Source organism: Beta vulgaris, chromosome 3, assembly GCF_026745355.1.
Source record: "Beta vulgaris subsp. vulgaris cultivar EL10 chromosome 3, EL10.2, whole genome shotgun sequence".
In the NCBI taxonomy this organism is placed as follows: Eukaryota; Viridiplantae; Streptophyta; class Magnoliopsida; order Caryophyllales; family Amaranthaceae; genus Beta; species Beta vulgaris.
Window position 1 is genome coordinate 7,092,772 of NC_079204.1, and position 21,143 is coordinate 7,113,914.

The 21,143-nt window shown below is 34.3% G+C and overlaps 3 protein-coding genes across 7 annotated transcripts; 2 read left to right on the top strand and 1 right to left on the bottom strand.

Annotated features, from left to right (window-relative positions):
* On the bottom strand, nucleotides 1-5,201 carry LOC104888455 (probable pectinesterase 67). The gene is made up of 5 exons (XM_010673436.4): nucleotides 4,735-5,201; nucleotides 3,408-3,570; nucleotides 2,442-2,648; nucleotides 1,180-1,427; nucleotides 1-375 (listed from the first exon to the last, which is right to left on the bottom strand). Exons 1-5 carry the CDS (start codon nucleotides 5,010-5,012, stop codon nucleotides 219-221), a joined length of 1,053 nt encoding a protein of 350 aa, XP_010671738.2. The 5' UTR covers nucleotides 5,013-5,201; the 3' UTR covers nucleotides 1-218.
* A 3,055-nt stretch (nucleotides 5,202-8,256) lies between these two features.
* On the top strand, nucleotides 8,257-13,678 carry LOC104888457 (pentatricopeptide repeat-containing protein At2g37320). Of its 5 annotated transcripts, XR_007272426.2 has the most exons (4): nucleotides 8,257-8,441; nucleotides 10,048-11,790; nucleotides 12,318-13,120; nucleotides 13,260-13,678. XR_007272426.2 is itself a non-coding variant. In XM_048640960.2 (2 exons), the coding sequence occupies exon 2, from the start codon at nucleotides 10,107-10,109 to the stop codon at nucleotides 11,691-11,693; it is 1,587 nt and encodes a 528-aa protein (XP_048496917.1). In that variant the 5' UTR covers nucleotides 8,257-8,441; nucleotides 10,048-10,106; the 3' UTR covers nucleotides 11,694-13,678. The 5 variants fall into 5 exon arrangements, 1 of the variants encoding a protein (XP_048496917.1); XR_007272424.2 differs by having other exon boundaries at nucleotides 11,932-13,678; XR_007272423.2 differs by having other exon boundaries at nucleotides 12,318-13,678.
* On the top strand, nucleotides 13,277-19,487 carry LOC104888456 (peroxidase 29). Its single transcript, XM_048640961.2, has 4 exons — nucleotides 13,277-13,392; nucleotides 15,129-17,107; nucleotides 17,474-17,840; nucleotides 18,982-19,487. Exons 2-4 carry the CDS (start codon nucleotides 16,877-16,879, stop codon nucleotides 19,389-19,391), a joined length of 1,008 nt encoding a protein of 335 aa, XP_048496918.1. The 5' UTR covers nucleotides 13,277-13,392; nucleotides 15,129-16,876; the 3' UTR covers nucleotides 19,392-19,487.
* Nucleotides 19,488-21,143: the final 1,656 nt, after the last annotated feature.

The window sequence follows — 21,143 nt, forward strand, 5'->3', positions numbered from 1 at the left end:
CTCCAAAAGAAGCAAAAGAAAATAATTTTATGTATAGCAATAACACTCAATTTCAATTCCATTTAATAAAATGATTGAAATGGAGTTTACATGAAAAAGTTGAATCAATTTGAACCCCTTTTAGCTTCTTTTTGTTTTAGTTGATCAAAGTTGTGTAATACATATTTATACAACCAACTCTCTTTATCAAAGCTCAACTAATGAATGGAAAACACACATTAATCCAGCCATGCTGGTACCCATTGCTTGCCATCAATGAAGTCTATAGATAGAAAAGGAGCTACTTCTTCATCACTTAAACGACGACTCCATGGAGCTCGTTCTCCTGTGCTTGATCCAGGTCCATGGCATGCATACTCCGCATGATATAAATTGCTGATGACATTCAAACAATACATTCTTTTAATATCAAACCTTATGAAGTAATTGATAGTGATTCATGTTTATTTATCATGAACAACATGGATAATGAAAATTAAACTACATGAAAAACAAATGCACCCTTTTCTTTTCTTCTTTGAATGTAAGGTTGTAGTCTTAGTAAAAGTGAATCTAGATAAATCTAATGGTTAGAATCTATCTATACAAATATATTAAAAGGTGTGTCTAACAACGTCTGCACGTCACGTGGCACCTCTACCCCACTAGAAATCTAGAATTGTTCAATATGTACATATGTCATGTCAACTAACAAAACTAAATTGGCTTGCAACAAGATCTGAACCCATGACATCTTATTATTACATAAAGCATAGTTACCATGTATCTCAACCAACTTTTAATCATGCTTATAAATGTCCATATTATTATATTTGTACCTTTCACATGGTGACTTTCCTTTATTATATTTCAATGCAAATGGAAAAAAATGCATATCAAGTTCGGAAAAAATATCACCCGGGACAACGCACGTTCAGGCCTAAATACTAGTTGTACTTTAAAGTATGACAAATCCCAATTTACAATGTCCGGGCCTAAATACTAGTTGTACTTTAAAGTATGACAGATCCAAATTACAACGTCCGAACCTAAATACTAGTCGTACTTTAAGGTATGACAGCTCCCAAGTTCAAATTTTTATCCTTCATTTACACTGACCTTTGTAACGTATGTTGTATGAAAAGACAAAAAACAATAAGCATGCCATATAAGTAATGGTATGTGAAAAGAATGACTTACTCAGTGGAACCATCATAACTCCAACTAGTCCATCCTTCAGCAGTAACTGTTCCAGAAAAGTAAGTATTTGCAAAGATTACTCTTGAGTAGGCACCTTTAGCTCTACCTAGGTAAACTTGTCCTGTGCCATAAATTTTTCCTTTATTGAACACATATCCACTTGGTTCGTTTGCACTTTCCCTGTTATGTGCTGTGATTGAGCCATGGATCTTTATCCTACGGTCGACGAGCACAAATATCTCACAATCCTACAATGTATGGGCAACAAATTCATGCATAAAACAATCAACACGTAATCAAATCTATATAACATAATGCCTAAAAGATAAATGGTCCACAAAGTATTGATACATAGTAATGATTTAGGCAGTATTTAACTATTTATCGATGTCAAGACAATTAAGTTAGAGTAGTAAGACAATATTGGCTGTAATTAGGCCATCTTTAGCTCACCTTAGTATGTTATTGGTTATATCAGATCAAATTAGATATCAACAAAAAAAATAAGTTCAATTTAGAGTAGGAATATTAAGGTCTGATTAAACGTGGGAAAAAAAATTCACATAAAAAAATGGTTGATTAGATGAGATAAGTTCATATTAGATCAATGCAATACTAAGACCCTCCACATGGATGGTTCAAATTCTTAGGTGTTCCCGAAAGCATGTAGAACTATGTGGTCCTAACTCCCAAGAACTCATTTTTGTCACATACTGTAAACGCTAAATATGCAAAATATGTGATAAGGAACAACTAGTTCTAGGTGCTTCCGGAAGCACTATGAAAGCATTGATGAGTAAACTTGTCATTTTTCTCTCCTTCAATTTCCTCCTTACCTATACGTCACCTTCTATTTTCCCACCTTACTTTCCACTAATCTTATTCCTTTTCCTTTCCAATTAATTCTTTTCTATTATCCTTATTAATAAACTCACCCAACAATTTTACTCTCCCATTTTTTAAAATCCTCACAAATGTTTAAAGCATTAAAGCGCCACGTGATCCTATTTCTCATGTCATTTTTTCATTTTGGGATGTGCGGAGGAAAGAGAGAGAAAAAGTGAGGAGAAATGAGAGTAAAAGTGATGTTCCAAAATGAAAACAACGGAAACAGGATTGGATGAACATTTTTGGACATCAAAATAGAATACGGAAACTATATTTTGAGACGGATGGAATATAAAATATTAAAACTATTAAAAAATAATAGTAATAAGTGTTTAGAATAGTCAATAAAAAAAGTAGTTTAAGAGAAAACTCACATGGAATAGGGATCTAGCACGACCGAAGATGAAATCGATGGAGCCTTGAATATAACATGCTTCATAGTAATGCCTGCCCTTTAGATCAAAGAGAGTGTTATGAGTACTGAAAAATCCACAATGGTAAAATGCAACCTTATCTGCTGCTACATATGCGGCCACTGATTGATTTTGTGAGGTGTATGCTTCTCCAGTTGGTGCATCATTCTGTAAATACAACAATATGAAATTAAAACTACCTAATTGGAAAGTATTCTATAGCTTTTTACAGTGTCATCAAACCAATACGTTTTAGATGGTTATTTGACATACTTATATTTGAAAAACTCAACCCTAACCCGACTTATTTAATAAACGAGTTACCCGTATAATCCGTTTAACTCATTTAATACATTATATTGAAAAATAATTATTTTTTTAGAAATTAAATGAGCAAGTTCACTATTAAAAGTATGCATGTTTAGAGTTTATTGGAATAATTATGACATACTTTAGAGATATTTTAACCAAATTTTAGATTTATCAATATATTTTTTCGAGAATTTTCTATATGTTTAAGTTAATCGGGTCAAATCATGCCCTTTTCAAGTCAGAATTGTCAACCTAAATCTAATCCGTTTAATCAAACGGGTTATCGTGTCAACCCATTTAATTAAATGGGTCAAAAATCCAAACCCTAACCCGTTTATTTTGGGTTAGGTTCAAATCGGGTTGTCGAGTTGGGTCAACTTTTGCCAGTCTTACTTTCAACCAATCAACATGTTTGACTTTCTTTTTGAAATACACCAATGCGCCAAAACTCTTATATTTCTTGGGTTGTGTAATAAGATTGCACAATGCAAAACATACCCTAATACAACGAGAAAATATTATTCTAATAATATTATTCTCTACCACAATGACTTGATGCAACACAGCTTTTACAGTAAGCAAAGAGTTGTATAAAAAGTCCTTAGATAACATTACCTTGATACTTAATCCAAACGCAACAAAATTAGGGGCTTCAACCTTGAAAGTTGCAGATTCAATGTTGTCAGTAGAGCTTTGTGACCAAACAATGTACGTCCTCCCTTTACCATTTCCTCTCATGAATATGTTAGGTTTAGATCGAGGTATGTGTACTTTCTCTCTGTTAATTAAAAACCACATCCTCTAATTAATTAAGCACATAATATTCGTAATAAGATAGATATACAATTATCTTTCAAGAAAAAAAAAAGTAGACATACCATTATAAATAGGTAAGATGTTTTATATATAAATCTCTTACTAAAATTAAATTTGAAAAGAAAATATATGACCACATATATATCTATCTACCTTTTTATTTTTGAGGGGAACATATATATATCAACCTAATAACTCTCTTAACGCACTTCTTACATTCGAATATCACGTTGAAATGAACCAAATGTGATGTCCAATGAGCAAATTAAAGTAACAAACCTTAATGTCAAAGAAAATTTTTTGAGCTACTACAAATAATAATATGGATTATTATCTATCAAGTTTCATTTTGAATTTAAACGTTAAAGTTCAATCATGACTCAACCTTTTTAATAAATGGATAATGTCACGTCAATCTACATAATAGAATAGGCTGAAAATCTCAACCCAAATCCATTAATATGATGATATGTTTGGATCCTTTGGTTGATCATGTCCGTGTTTGTTGCCTCTCCATTTAACCATGTCACAAACATACTTCCAACAACAATGAAGGTTTTAGAAGAAAAAAACACTCCTTCTTTTAGTTGTATCATCTGTCTTTTCATACACTCTAACGTGCTTCTTTGGACGTACATTAATATTTTTAATTGCGTATAAGTAAAAATTATAATAAAACTTGTCATTTGAAATGTTCGTATTGACACGAATTTAACAAGACCACGTCGGATTATAATTTTTTCCCCTATATTATGGGATTTACGATGAAATAAAGCTTGTCAAAATTGATTTATGAATTATGCTGAAATATCAATTGGTACAACTGAAAGAAATATAGGACGTATATGAAATGCTTTAGTTATTAGTATTATATATTACTCCCTCCAGTCTTTATTAGTTTTTTTTCCACAAATTTTTATGAGAAACAATATTGTGCGATATAGAAAGAAAAAAAGAGATCTATTATTTTATGTTAAAGTTGAATGTATATGTGATGGAAAATTAGTAATCTTATTCCAAAAATAAAATAAAAGAAATAGATAAATTAATAAGGAATATCCAAAAGAAAAATACGATAAACTAATAAAGACAAGAGGCGGTATACAGAAAGGAACTGCATTATAACCTGTAAACTCCTTTCCTAAGATGAATTAATATCCAATTTGGATTTCCATCAGGAACTGCATTAATGGCGGATTGAACAGTTTTATAGTCTCCCTTTCCATTAGGATCAACAACAATTGTGCGATTACTGCCAATTTTTTCTGTTAATTCAGGAGCACCAATTGCTACCTTATGGTGAGGAGCCACATGTTTATGATGAGAATTATGCCCAGCTTTTCCAATAATCACATTTGAAATTAGAACAACAAATATTGTTGCTAAATTATTTAGAATTTTCATAGTTGATAATGATGAAGAACAATATGGATAAGAAAGTTGCAATTTTTATTTTTCTTTGAAAAAAAAAGGTTTTTTTGGGGTTGAAGAAAATGGTCTAAGTTTGAAGGAAAAAAAGAAAAGGTTGTAGTAAAATTTCAATTAGCCATTTTTGGTGCTTGATATTATTGGATTTTGGAACCGTAATATAAGGAAAGGAGATTTTCTATATTGGAAGATCAACCAGAGATTTTCTAGTGGTGGTTAAAAATATTATTTGTTTTCTCTTAAAAAAAAATCTTTTGGATTCTAATGGTAAATGAACTAATGAAGGAACAAACATTAGGTGACATTAATTAGAGGTGATTTATCCATTTTAAACTAGAGGTGGTAAAGAATGAGAATTCCTTTTATGAATTTTACTATAACGAGAGATAATATTTTAATTTTTAAGTGACTCCTTTTTTTTATTGATCACCTCGTACATCTCTACATCATACTTAAATCTTTAACCATTAGAGTGAAGGAGTTTTCATTCCATTAAGATATAGCAATTATCATATTTAGTATTGGATTATTTATGAAAATAAATAAACTTAAATATACTAATATTTCACCAAATACCTTTAATTAAAATTCCTTTTTTCATCAAATATCCTCCGATTTTTGAAAATTCAACATATGTTCCTCAATTTCTTATAATTAACCACATGCCTTCTTTAACTACTAACTATTGTTAGATTTTTAATTTTTAAGTCATTAATTAATCCCTACTTCAACTACTAAACCTTATTTGACCTCTGTTTGTCTCGTTTACCTCATTGACAATCATTGAAATACCTTTTATAATCATTTTTTCACTCTGTTCCTCCATAACTCTATTTTCTCTTTTTTTTTGTCATAACTGATGTTTTAACTATGATCTATTAGAGTAAATGACTCAAATTGGAGTTAATTAGGATTTAATAAAAGAGTTAGGGGTTAACGACTAAAAAAATGGATGGTCATTTGTCATTAAAGGGTTATGGCAAATTTAAGAGAAATTTAGAAAGTATATGGTGATTTTAAAAGGTTTGAGAATATTGGTGAAATGTATATTATTCGAGTGTATTTGGTGAAAAATCCTTTAAATATATATTCTTAGGTAGTTGTACTGTTTTGCTCTAAACAAACTACAAAATCTAAGTCCTAAATTCCTAATTAGATGACTTATTGCTAATAGTATTCAGATCTTATTAAGACACACATTATAAGTAATTGAACAAGATAAGAGAAGTAACCATAAGTATTCGGAAGGCAACCATGGATTATCTTTTGTATATATCTAACATAACAAATTTTGAGAAGCAAAAGCTAGTCAAATCTCCTTTGGCGGCCCCCTAGAGTAGGGGTGATAATGGGCCTGACAATGCAAGCTCGCGAGCAGCTCGGTCTCGACTTGGTCAAAGCTTGGCTCGAGCTCGAAATCTGCTCGTGACTTAAACGAGCCGAGCTTGGCAAAGCTCGTGAACAGCTCGATTAATATTTTGTACTAAAAAAAATATTATATAAAAATAATATTTTATATTAAAAAATTGTATATATATTAAAAAATTATTTATATATATTAAAAATTATACTAAGTATTTCTTTTAAGATACTAATTAATATATATAATAGAAGAAAGATAAAAACAATTAAAATGAAAAAGAAAACAAAAACGATAAAGAAGAGCTCACGAGTCGAGCACGAGCCTAAATAAGCTCACGACAAGAGCTCGAGCCGCAAATTCTAATCATGAGCTCAAGCCGAGCTCGGCTCCCCCGAGCTCCCGAACCGAGCCGAGCCAAGCCCATGAAAAGTTAAACGAGCTCGAGCCGAGTCCAATGCTATTCAGGCTCGGCTCGCTCGATAAGCACCCCTACCCTAGAGGCCCTAGTGGAAAGAAAAGGAAAGTTTTGTTCCTCCTTGTTCACTTGGGTTCTTGTTCGTTATTCAGTGGACCAAGTAGATAAACTATACTTGAAATCTTGATCTTTATTGTAAGGTTGATTTTAATGGTACATTTGTCTATATTTCAATAGGTTGATTTCATTTTTCAGCATTGTTTTGGATTTTTCTCCATTTTTGTTTTTTATACCTCTCTAGTTCTCGTGTTCCACTTCTCTCTCGTTTTAACAAAATTTCTACCCATCCCCTTCTTCAAATCATGCATATCATTTGTGTCACATCATATGGTGTGACACATATGATATTCATCAATTTTCTATTCAGGTCTACCTTCAATGCAATACATAATAATGAATCACATCAATTTTTTACGATTTTGTGTCACATAAAAAAGAGACTAAATCTAATAATGGGAGGGGGAAAATCACACCAAAAACTGAGGAAAAAAGAGCAAAAGGAGGTAAAATAATAATAATAATGTGCTAGGGACGTGTGGGTCAACACCAAAAAAACGAAGCCGATTCAACATATTAATAAAGAAAGTAGTTTCGTACCCCTTTCTCATTAGGTAGCTTTTTGCAAAAAAAAAAAAAAAAAAAAACGCTTCATTTCATAAAATAGTTTCAAGCAGATTTTCCTAGCACTAGCTTCGAAGTTCGAACACAACATCTTCTTTGTTTCATCAAAGCTCGACCGTTATGATAATCGGTAGCAGTGGGGTTACGTGGAGAACAATAAAATTTGTACAACTGTACTTATTCTACTTAAAATATGTTTCCTAAATTGATAAAAAGAATAACATATTTTATTTCATTTTTCTCTAAACACCTTATGTCTAATCCTTTTATTAGTCGTACTTTCTTGTTTTTTTGTTGGTACGGTGTAAACGAAGAAATTAGGGCATCCATCTTTTAATAAATACACCTAATGAATCAAGAAGGATATATAAACTTATCCAAACAAGCTCGAAGGACAAATACATAATTCGAGCATTGTATAAGATTTGATTTCGTGATCACAATATATATATTTCAATCTTAACCGATATAGTAGTAGTTTATACTTCCTCCGTTTCTTTTTACTTGCAACGGTTTGAGTTTTACACTATTCACCAACTCTACTTAGTTTATATTTGGTGTATTATAGTTAAGGAAAAACATATTCATGTGGGATTTTGTTAGATTCGTCTGAATGTATATTTTTCGAATATATACTTTTTATAAATTTTATTTATCGGTAGTCAAACTTATTTTGAAATTATGCATTGACAAACGTGAAAGTCAAACTATTACAAGTAAAAAGATACACAGGAAGTAACTAAAATTTGCCCTTACTTTCTCCTCTTTCCACAGCAAACTGCCCAAGTATTTGAAATAAGCCATCCTCATTGATTCTTCAGAGTTCACTCCGACATACCGACTTACACCGGCCGACCACCTCCATGCACGCCGGCGTAGACTCATCTGGCAGCCGGTGGCCTCCTTCCTCAATTCCTCTACTGTGAGATTGCAACTCTTGAAGATAGTAAGTAATTTTATTTTTCGATTTTCCAATTTTCCAATTTTTTTTTAGTAATGCTTGGATTAATGACAAATTGGATTATTGAAATGCTTAGATAAATTGGAATTATTGACCCATGAGCTTAATTGAGTGAATGATAGAATATTAGTTAGTAGGTAGTATTGCTTGGATTAATTACAAATTGGATTATTGAAATTATTGAGTTAGCATGAGCTTAATTGGGTGGATGATAGTATATTAGTTTGTAGGTAGTATTGCTCGGAATAATTACAAATTGGATTATTGAAATGCTTGGATAAATTGAAATTATTGAATTGCCATGAGCTTAATTGGGTGAATGATAGAATGTTAGTTAGTAGGTAGTATTGCTTGGATTAATTACAAATTGGATTATTGAAATTATTGAATAACCATGAGCTTAATTGGGTCGATGATAGAATATTAGTTATTAGGTAGTATTGCTTGGATTAATTACAAATTGGATTATTGAATTGTTATGCCATGAGCTTTATTGGGTGAATGGTTCGAGAGATACAAGCTTAAGAAGTGCTAGAAGTATTAGATATGGGTGAAATTGAAGGTGGACAAGGGTTAACCAAGAGCTTGGTTTGAGTCCCCGTGATTATTGTTGGGGGTCACACTATAAAATAGTCAAACGATTTCGCTTCATTATATTATGCAATCGTTAAGATTCTTGTGAACATTGGAGAAAATAAGATTTATAAAGAGGATCGCGTGAGAGCTATTGCTATTATGTCTAATTTTGAGTCGTTTATGTTTGTTTCCATGATACATCTGATGTTAGAAATATTTGGGCAAACATATAAATTGTGTGAAGCTTTCCAAGGAGGGAACCAAGATATTGTTAATTTTATGTCATTTGTTTCTTTGACGAAAGAAAGATTTCAAAAGTTGAGTGACCATGGATGGAATAACTTTTGCAATATTTTGACTTCCTTTCGTGCTAAGCATGATATTGAAGTTCTTAATATGGATGATTTGTATGTTCCTCAAGGAAGATCAAAACGCTTATTTGCCGTAGTTCCCAATTTCCTATGCTTTTGGGTTGAAATGTTTTTAAGTATCATTGATTCGCAACTTCAAGAGCTTAGCAATAGGTTTGATGAGGAAAATATGAAGTTGCTTATTTGTATGGCTAGCTTGAATTCCGTTGATTAGTTTGCGGTATATGATATTTAAAAGTTGGTTAGATTCGCCGAGTTTTATCTGAAAGAGTTCTCAAGTAATGATATTTGGTCCTTTTTTTGTTTATCGACTCATCGATTCGGAACCGATGTGGGTGAAATTCTGGATCTGCCACTGTGATGTCTATCAATAATATATAAAATCTACCAACATATCTGTATGTCTTGTATCAAACATAAAGATCTTGTGATATTTGTCTAATCTCCATGTGATTAAAAGCTAAAGAAAGCTTTTCATCAAAAAGAAGATTAGACTTATCTGCATTTCTATTGTGGCTAATATCTAACTGATGTTAATTTTATTTTCACCTACCTGTATCCTTCATATCTCTTATTGCAATATTGTTTCGAGTGTTATATATACATTTTTTTTCCTTGTTACTACACATTTATTTAAACTTGAGTTTTTAAGCTGTGTGCAGGAGAGGGAGCAAAATATGGTACTGGTGAAATTTGTTTAGGGATGAACATCTGGAATCTTCCTGGGTGCTATATGAAGTGTAATAAGAGGATCTTCAAATCTAAAGCATATTTGGCGGTTTTGCAGACACTTTTTCAATTTAGGAGCTTCACTACTCATAGACTGAAAAGCAATGATATCAAAAGTCTGAATAAGGCACTGAGAATTATAGATCTTGTGTCTCCCAAATCCACTCATGCTAACAACCAACATTGCCATTTGCAAATTATTCAGGACTTACTACAAACTCATTCAAAGAATCCTAATGAAGAAAAATCATCCGATGACTTTGCTGTCTCATATTTTGGAAACCAAAATCTATTTGATCAAATCCTTCCATCTTCCCCTTTGAAGGATGATGCAGTTTCTGGGGTTTTTGAACTGCATAGAGAAGGGTTAAGAATTGATGTTGCAGTGCTTTCATATGCACTAAGCGTTTGTGGGTATATAGGGAATCTTCATTGTGGAACCCAACTTCAGTGCCTAGTTATCAGATTTGGTTTTTCAGTAAATGTTTATATTGGAAGCTCTTTGATTAGCATGTACTCAAAGTGTGGGGATTTACGATCTGCTTTTATGGTGTTTGAAGAGATGCCTGTAAGAAACATTGTATCATGGACTTCTCTTATTTCTGGTTTTGCACAGAGATATCAAGTTGAGATCTGCTTGGATCTTTATAATCAAATGAGACATTCAACTCTCAAACCCAATGATTTTACGCTAACAAGTCTATTGAGTGCATGTGTAGGTAACAGCTCTCTTGGACAAGGAAAAATTGTTCATTGTCTGGCCATTCTATCGGGTTTTGATACTTATGTTCATGTTGCCAACGCTCTTATCTCAATGTATTGCAAGTGTGGTGATGTTGAAGATGCATTTTGTGTATTTGAAGCAATGCATGATAAAGATATTGTGTCATGGAACTCTATGATTACAGGGTATGCGCTGCATGGACTAGCTTGGAGAGCAGTCGATCTCTTTGAGGAGATGAGACAGCAGAAAATAAAGCCTGACAGTATCACATTCCTAGGTGTTCTCTCATCATGTCGTCATGCTGGTCTTGTTAAAGAAGGTCATATGTATTTTAATTCAATGGCAGAATTTGGTGTGGAGCCTGATATGGCTCATTACTCATGCATTGTTGATCTTCTTGGTCGAGCTGGCTTGGTTGAAGAGGGCCGAAATTTGATTTTGGAGATGCCAATACAACCCAATGCCATTATATGGGGCTCACTTTTATCTTCTTGTAGGCTTCACAATAATGTGTGGATTGGAATAGAAGCCGCTGAGAATAGGCTTGCACTAGAACCTTCATGTGCAGCCACCCATGTACAACTTGCAAAGTTGTATGCAAGAATGGGATTGTGGGACCAAGTGGCAAAAGTGTGGAAGATGATGAAAGACACAGAGCTCAGAACGAATCCTGGATACAGCTGGATTGAGCTAGGGAATGAAGTCATCAGCTTTAGAGCAGATGATACTGCTAATTCCAAAATGAACGAGGTGCTCTTTATGTTGGAGCTGTTGAATGTTCAACTGATGCCAGATCATGCGCCTGAATCCCATGGAGAGTTGGATAGTTATTCTTGAACCATAGTTTCATGATGAACTGACAGGGTAATGCTAAAGTACAAATTTGTCCAGCTGCTACATACGTTTTCAGCCATCCACTGATTGATATCATGAGGTACATGCATCCCCCTGTTGAACTATCAGATTTTGATTAAATATCAGTCATGTTTTTTTTAATGAAATCCCAGTTTTTCGAACCATATCATTTTACTACCTCCGAATCTGATTCGTTTGCTTTACCACTTACATTGTATAGTTTGTCGAGGTGCACCTTTGTGGTCTTGTGCATCAGTGCATGTAATGGAATATTTTGTAAAAATAGAACCTTGTGATGACACGATACTAAAAAGGACTTGTAGCCTGATAGCAGCATACTACAGGTTATTTGTAAATCACAATACGCTACCATTTAAACTCACATGACTTAATTTACCTTGTATGTGGTCAGGCAAGCGCTACACATGCTCATATACATTCAGTTAAGTATATTGTTAGCTATGTTGATCATAATCTGAACCTGTTTCCTCAATGGTTTTTCAATAATCATTTTTATTGTCAATTAACGTGGTTGTGGATCTTAAGAAATCCATTGTGGATATGATTTCTTTTTGAGAATCTGGTTTCTTTGGATTGTGACTTTAGATGTACGACTTTGACGAAGGAGAAGTTTCTCATATACCTGCTAAAACATATTGGGTGTACGGTACACCAGTTCCTAAGGGATGTGCTGGGTTGTCTGTGCTTCACTATATTGCTCAACGGAAAAACATAGAAACTACTTTATCAAACTGATAGTCTCTCACCACCACGAGAACTGCATAGGCCAGTACAAGCCACTGAATGTGAAAAAGACAGGAACAGAGGGCCGATTTTGCACTAGCATAGGAAAATCTGGTAACATAAACTTCGTTGAAAGAAATGAGTAATAAGCCCCTTGTCTATGTCACAGGGAATCTTAGTGGACTCTGGAGAGGTGATGGTGGATCTTAAGACCTTCCTTCAATTCATAGGACAGCCTAGAAGAGTAGAAGGCGATGAGTCACAATTTTAGCATCGCGTCCCTGTCCCTTGGGGTCAGCTTGCGAATATTCGCCACGAGGACTCCGAGTTCATCAAATAGGATCACTAAAATTTGTCGCTGAGGTAACGGGAATCAGTTTCATTAATAGCCCTGGTCAGACTATAATATCCTGGCAAACAGGAGCCCTTGTTTCTGGCCAGGAGCGCCGCAGGTAAAGGAGTCACAGTGTTGAACTTGACAGAAAATCTTGTGAACTACTCTCCTTTATTTTCAACGATGACACCTTCAACGATGGCAAACAGGGCAGAGTTTCACCGAGATCCATCTGTTTTAATCTTCATAGAACCTGGAGGAGGCTTCTGAGCAATAATTTGGCGGGGAAGAGTGACCAGTGTTCCGTTCTTCTGAAAAGCATATTATTGAGGTAAGCTAGGAGAGAGAAGTAGGCTCTCCAATGTGTCTTTGAAGATTGCTTCATCTATACTGCTATAAGCCTATGCTGCTCCCCATCAGCATATGACCATCTGTAATGACAGCATAACTGACGGCACATTGGTTATCAGGATGCTAACTTAAGTTTCGACTTTTCGTGAAAGGAGTTACCACATCAGTGCTGATTTCTTCTTTGCTGTTGAGCACATTTGACAAGATGATCCCTGGATTGTCACTGTCCGAAGTACTTTTCACGTTATCCAGGTGCGCTATTTACCTTGGAAACTTCTTCTCAGAGACATTTCACAACTTTGGTTTCTCTACCCTGTCCAGATTTTTAGGGTCAGATTAGTTATTTGGGATTTGAAGATGTGAGATATCTGTGGGCTTTTTTGTGTTTTTGGTCGCAATTTTTGCAAATTTTGAAGTAGGATTATCAAAAAAGATCGAGAGTAACTCATTTGTACAGTATACATGCTCAACAATGTATCCACAAACTCTCATGTAACTTAATCCAATTTTATGCAATGATAATCATCTTGATAACTCATGACAAGATTGCAATTTCAACATCATGACATGTAATGTTATTTCTGCTACTGAATTAATTCAACATCTTTAAATGGAGACATAGTTTGTGACTTATTAAAAGTGATCCCTGCCATAGAATGTCTGAAATTTTTTCTGCTGTATCTCATTTTGTTTTTGTTCTCTTACACATCTATAAAGTCAGAAGAGACAGTTGCACAGAAACTTTTGATTTGTAGTATTTTGGTGATGACAGATTCTCTTTCCTTAGAAAATTTTCTCTGCCTTATTTTAGGAAGCATGAATGCGGGATGCTGTAAGTAATAAGTATTAACCAAAAGTGTAATATGGTTGTTAGAAGTCCTTATCATTACACTCAATACTAGTGAAGTCGTTTCTTTTATGTTTTTTCTGTCCATTCAGGTAAGAGAGGTAAATTTGGGATATCAGGGTTCATATTATGCTTTTGCTGATAAAGCTAGTGTGGGTCATGTTTATACCATCTAAAGAAACCTCTTGGAAACAGGAGAAACTGATAGAGGGGAAGAAATTTTTGAGGACCACGACGAGAGATTAGTGTAGATCTTTCTGCTCTATTAAAGTACTAGCTGTCATAGATACATATTCTGATATTCATATTTTTATTTCCCTGCTATAGAAACAGGAGGAAAATGATGAGTTAATATTCCCTATTTATTTCTTGTCAGTATTGATTTCGGCCTCGCACTTTCGAGGGGCGAAAATTATTTTATGATGAAGAGAAAAACCGTGGCTGGTATTGGCTTACAGAATCATTAGTGATGGAAAAATTGTCTATATGTATAAGTCCATTTTATAGAAATGGAGAGGATCATAAGCTGAATGCACCAAAAGATATTCAGAATTCTGATTTGAAAATCCCAAATTGAAAGAGTACTTGTAAGTTGTATAGTTGTATTTCCAGGATGTATATACAACTCCTTTTCTAGTCTTCCTGTTTGTTAACAGAAATAGGTGATTGCTTCTTAGCTGTGGTAGGTGATAAATGACATTAAGCTTTTCTGATTTTCTTTATATGATTTGAATGTTCAGAGATTGACACTAGTAATTATGATTTCATGATTTCAATGTGTTTGAAAGTAAGAAAAAAAAATCCCCATTTTACATTCCCATTCTTGTATAAGATTTTGCCTATTATCTTCTACACTTAAATTAGTTTTAATTTATTTGTAGATCAGGAATTTAACACTACAAGATGTCGTTAAGGTCAATTTCTTTCGCATTAAGGGAACTAGAAAACAAGAAGAAAAAAAATTAGTGTGTCTTTGATGTCTAATGTATTTCAGAGTTATTAGTAATTGCTACCATAAAAACATTCCATACATAATAAAGAAAGTTGGTGCTTCCAGCAGTTTGGCTAAGATAGTCGTACATCACCAGTATAGTTTCTGCTTTCAGTTGTCTAACATTTAATCTTGTGATGTAATTTTTAGTTTGCAGTATTGTTCGCTTAGAAAGAAAAAGGAGAAAGGCAAATTATAGTATCAGTTTTCTTCAGATCATGTGGCAGGTTTGGAAATCTACTGCATGTATGTATGATCTTTCTTTAATAATGGAATGCATGGATAGCAGTTTGGTAATGCTACTTTTACTTAAGGGGTAAATTCTTGTTTGTTAAAACCAAATTTCTACAACATTATAATTTATAGCACCAATTCTTGAAAGGTAGGCTGTACAAAGACCAGGTTCGCACCGGAATCTCGACCGGATCGGGCCAGATTTTTGACCATGGTCCACAGAAAATCCCAATTCCGAGTTTTCGGTTCAGTCCGGTCCAAAACCAGAAAATTTTGGTTCGGACCAGTGGATTGGAATTTTTGTTTTTTAGTAAAAGAAAAATTTATATTAAAAGTTAAAAAGTTTAAAACCTATTATTTATTACTTTAGTAATTTTGTTATTAAAATGATTAAATTTAAATGTATCTAATTTATAAATATGTTTAAATTAAATAAAAAGGATTTTCTTTTATAAAATATAGATTTCGATCGAACAGGTTCACTAGCCCAAGCGGTTCTTGCCGGTCCTGGACCGGTGCACATCCCTACAAGTTTAGCCATTTACTTGGCAATAGGAAATCATAAAATATGGATAGAAATTTCCTTTTCTATGGCAAGTGTCAGTGAGAGTACACCTCATTCTTCTAGTTCTTTAATTTGAAAAAAAAAGTATACCTTGGACAAAATTACTAAATAAACCATATATTGGCTTGGCTGATATACTGGGTTGTTGCTTGTCCTATATTTGCAAAATAATGAACAAATATTGTGAACGTTTTGTATACGTGGTGTCAATTTTGATATAGAAAAAGGTTAGCAAGAGGGAATAAGCCATTTAAATCATTGTAACTTAAATACTACATTACCATCAATAAGCAATAAGAGTATCAGATATACTTTATTGTCCACGCTTTTCATCTATGAAGCATATAAACCTCTAAAACATGAGGTTTCACCACTTTTGAAATGTTTTCATTCTTGAAATCATAGCCTCTAACAAACCCCATAAATTGGTTAAAATTTGATGTTCTCCCCTGTTCTAAACAACTATGTTCCCGAAATCCGAATCATTTCATGTCACATTTCTTTTCAATAATAGTATTAGCGTACATTGGTTCAACCTTAAACAAGCTAAGTTTGACCTAATGATAAGAATCGTACTTTCTAATCTCAAGTTGGGAGGGTTCAATACCCACTAGGGACATCAATTCCTTACCTTCCGGCTTCCCCCACTCTCAATGTCTAGCCCACTAAGGCACTAACTTGGGCTAGGTTGACCTTCCAGCCTGATATGACCCTTATCTTAGTTCCTTGAGTTCGAATATTACCAAGTATGGTGTTTGGGGAGTATGAATGCCCTTATCTTTCCCCCTTTCAAACACCTGATCCACAAAATAATAAAATAAGAAACTCTAAGTTGAGGTCTAAACAAAATCCTTCACCTTACGGTTTAGAAAAAAACATTGGTTCACCCTAGAACAACTGTGATAACTCACAAAAAGGTAGTACTTCATATAATGTTGTCAGCCGAGACTTTTACTGCTTTTCTAGAGTTATAAATACACCATTACACTCCCAACCGGCCAACCCCATATCATATATTATCGTTTTCCCAACAAATAGTCCAAAACCATACCATATCCTCCTAAAATATTGGAAAAATTTGGTGCAAACTAGGTATATCATGGGTGGCATATGCATTACCTTATCATTTATTCTCATCATTTTTGTTGTAAACAACAATTTAGCTGGTGCAACTAATCAAATTCCTAACGGTCTTTCCTATAATTTCTATGAAAAAACTTGCCCTCAACTTCACAACATTGTCAGTACTGCCCTTCTTCCTGTCTTTACCACTGATCCTACTTCTTCTGCTGCTCTTCTAAGGCTCATGTTCCATGACTGCCAAGTTCAGGTACACACAAGGTCATATTTGTCTTTTTCTTACTTCCCCTACTTTTAAGTTATCACACAATCTTTCTGCTTCTTAAGGTTATTGCTTTTACATAGTACTAGTATATACTACTATATGATGTTTTAATTTTAACATATTAATTAGCAATGTTCTATACCTTCAAATACTGCATTGGAGTAAAAAAAAAATGAAGAAGAGATTTTTTTGTGGGGCACATGCCATCCAGGCACCCTAATTAATATGGCCCTATAGTCCAGGGAACTAGCTGCTATATGTTGTAAATTTGTAATGTTGGTCGGGAAAATTCGGGCTGTTACATCTTATTGGTACGAGTTTTTCTTAGACGAATTCTTATTTTCTTGGTAGGGTTGTGATGCATCAATTCTTATCGATGTTTCAAACTCGGACTCCTTGGGGCCACCAGAGTTGGGTGCAAGCAAGAATTTCGGGATTCGAAAGAGGGAATCAATTAATATGATAAAATCAAAAGTTGAAGAAGAATGTCCAGGACAAGTCTCTTGTGCTGACATTATAGTGTTGGCTGCTAGAGAAGCTGTGGCTATTTCTGGAGGGCCAAGAATTGAAGTTCCACTTGGTAGAAGAGACTCAATTTCTGCTTCAAACTCTGAAGTAACTGATGCTTTGCTCCCTTCATCTGATATTGGAGTTAATGATGCTCTTACCCTTTTTTCCAAGCTTGGGATGACTACTCAGGAAACAGTTGCCATTATGGGTACTTTTCTATTTACTATTTTCATGTTTTACTTCAGTGTTACTCCGGCACTTTCATTCACCTCAAAAACAGGATGTCGTGTTACTCATGTCGTGTCATGTCCGACACAACACTTTACTTGGATACTTCATTTTAAACTAAAAACTTGACTTTTTTCTACAAAATAGCCGAGACGGACACTTGGACACCCGTATCCGAGTAGACGCACAAGTAACATAGATTTACTTCAATTCTGGTTAACTTTTCTCACCAAGATAGTTGGTATTTCCATTATTACTTTTTGCTGAACAAAAGAAGGTACTTCCTCACATGTCATATCTCATTCTCTAGCTAGTATACTTTTTGGTGTGTCACTATGTTATACTCTTACATTCATGCTTTTGTATAACAGTGTGAATATAGTAATAGGCTGTACTACATTATGTTCCAACTTCCAACTAGAACTGACATAATTTTACTTGACTTGGAAACATGATCAAAATCAGCAAAATGAAAATCTACCTAGCTAAACCTTTCAGAAAATTATCTATACAAGCAGACTATCCTACATGGCAAAGTGATCCAAATACTTGTACAAATATTTCTAATCGACTTATTGACCTTAAAATTGACTCAAAGATTTGACGTGTGACAAATGAACGCTTCCTAAATTATCACGACGATAAGCAAATAGCACAACCCGCAGTTCACATCTTATTTATTAAGTGATTGTAAGAGAAGTTATGAGTATATAAGAATTTCGCTGAAAAATAAGGGGTGTTTTAAGAAATATTTTTGTAAAAACTACATATCTCTATTATATAAGGCAATACATGGGGATACCAAAAAATAGAAAAAAGGATAAAAAAAAAGGGAGATAAGTAACTATTTCATTTGAATAAAAAAAGGGGGAAAGTATGACATTTAAACTAAATATCAGTTTTTAGAGAAAAATAAATTTCATTTTCTACTTTATATGCTATCACACGCTGTCGCACGCATTGCGTGCATGTAAGGCTAGTATATAATTGTGGGCTCAACCACATTACTAATTTACTAGTTTCTTCTACTATAGTTGGATAGAAAAGAATGTATGTTCTAGCAATCAACTTCATAGGTCATTCAAACATATTGTAAACAACAAACTTATTTATGGTTGCAGGATCACATACTTTAGGAGTCACACATTGCTTAAACATCATGGATCGTTTGTACAGTCCATCTGATGAAAGAATGAGCAACATGGATCCAAGATTTGAAGCACTGTTGAAATTTAGTTGTCCAGAATTTATACCCTTAACTCAGAATATAAGTTTTGTGCTGAATGATCCTTCAGCATTTATATTTGACAATCTGTATTACAAGAATTCCATGCAGCGTCGCGGTGTTCTAAGGATTGATGCAGAGCTGCCTTTGAACACACAAACTGCAGGGATTGTGGAGCATTTTGCTGTTAATGCTGATGATTTCTTTCAAGAATTTGCTTCAGCTTTTGTAAAGCTTTCATATGCAGGAGTTTTAACTGGTAATTCTGGTGTAATTAGAAGCATGTGTAATTTTGTTGACTACTAGTTAAGGACTATATTATGTAGTAGAAATGAGTAGCTAACCTAGGCCTGCCTAATTTATGTATTTATCATTTAATGCTGTAATCTACTATCTATCTATATATATGAAGTATGAGAAATTCGTTGAGTAATACTCCATCTTTTAAAATTCACTTTTTGCTTAGAATTACCCTTTTTCGAAAAATTGGCTTAAGAGGTATCTGTTTTTGAGATTCCAGCCAAAAGATTCAACATTCTTGTGCTAAATTTATTAAATCCATTTTCCCTTACTTCTTTTTATCGTTTTCTCACCCTACTTTATACCTAGGGGACCAGGAGTGTGCAATTTTGGAACGAGATCGGAATTTGGACCGAACCGGATCGGAAAATTTCTGTCCAGTCTCCAGTCCATAAAAACTTGGGATTTCGGGTTTCCAGTCCGGTCCAAACTCGGAATTTTTCGGTCCGAACCGTTTTTTGTTTTTTAAAAATAGGTTTGAAGGTTAAAAAAAAAAAGTTTGAAACTTAGAAAAGTTAGAAAGTTAAAACTTTATTTTTATTGCCTTTAAAATTATTGTTTTTAGTATTATTAGTTTTTAATTTATTAATATGTTTAAACTTTAGCAAAAAAGATTTTTTCAATAAAAAAATACAAATTCCGGTGAAATCGATCCAATACCGGATCGAAATATTCTGGTCCGATCCCGGTCCGAAAAAAATCGAATTTCGATCCAATCGATCTGGTCCGGTCCAGTTTTAGACCGGTTTACACCCTACTAATACCTACTTTCCCTTCATTTTCGTTTTTATCTTAGAAATGGTTAGGTGAGTAAATGGGAGGGAAATTGGAAGGGGGGAGGTGGTACAAGGTAGGGTGAGAAAAACAACAAAAGAAAAAGTTAGGAAAAAATCGATTTAATGAAAAAATTTTGGTTGTAATCTAAAATATATGTACCTTTTTAGCCACCAGAGCATCTTTAAAGTTATTTTTGAGGACAAAAAAAAAACAAATTTCCTCTATATATTTTAATAGAACTGTTGGTAAATATTGTCTCTTGCCATTAAGTGTCGTCCCACCTCATACGCTGATGTGAGTTGGTTGGAGAATATTTTGTTCAAATCATGGAGTTTTTAATAAAGCAGTGGCGTGTGCTTTTCTTTGAAGAAAACAAGATTAAAAGAAGACTTGATAGAGTTTAATGCAATTACTATGTTATATGGTAAATGTCAAATATTGTAGGATAATGCCTAATGTAGCTTCTCTCTCTAAAAGAAACACCCTCCCAAACCCTAACCCTACAACCCTCCCTATCCGTCGCATTTCTTCTAGGCTCGCCGGAGGCTGGCTGGCCTCGTCTCCGGCGAGCTTAGGCCTCTCCCTCTTCTCATCGCCTCCCTTTACTCTGTTTTTCACTCATTGGTGCCGTCAGTACTTTCCCTTTTCCGGTTTCAGGTTGATTTGTTTGTGTGGTCGCGGCGGTCCGGCTGCCACAGTCGAGCGTCGGTCTTTTTTTGGTTTTCCCCAGTTAGTCGTCGTTTCACCAGTCTGTCGTCGTCGCTGTGTCTGTTGAGCGATTCCCCCCTCCCCTGTTTGGTGAGTCCCCATTCCTTTTTCCCCCCTTTCTTGTGGTTGTTTCTTCTTCCCTCTGTGTCGCCCACCCTCCCTTTTAGCTCGTCGGCGTAGTCAACCCCCCAGCTTCCCTGGTCAAGAGTCTCCCCTTCCCGGTCCCCCCTCTCAAGGTAGTTTAGGTTCAGTTTCCCCTTCCCCGTCCCCTGG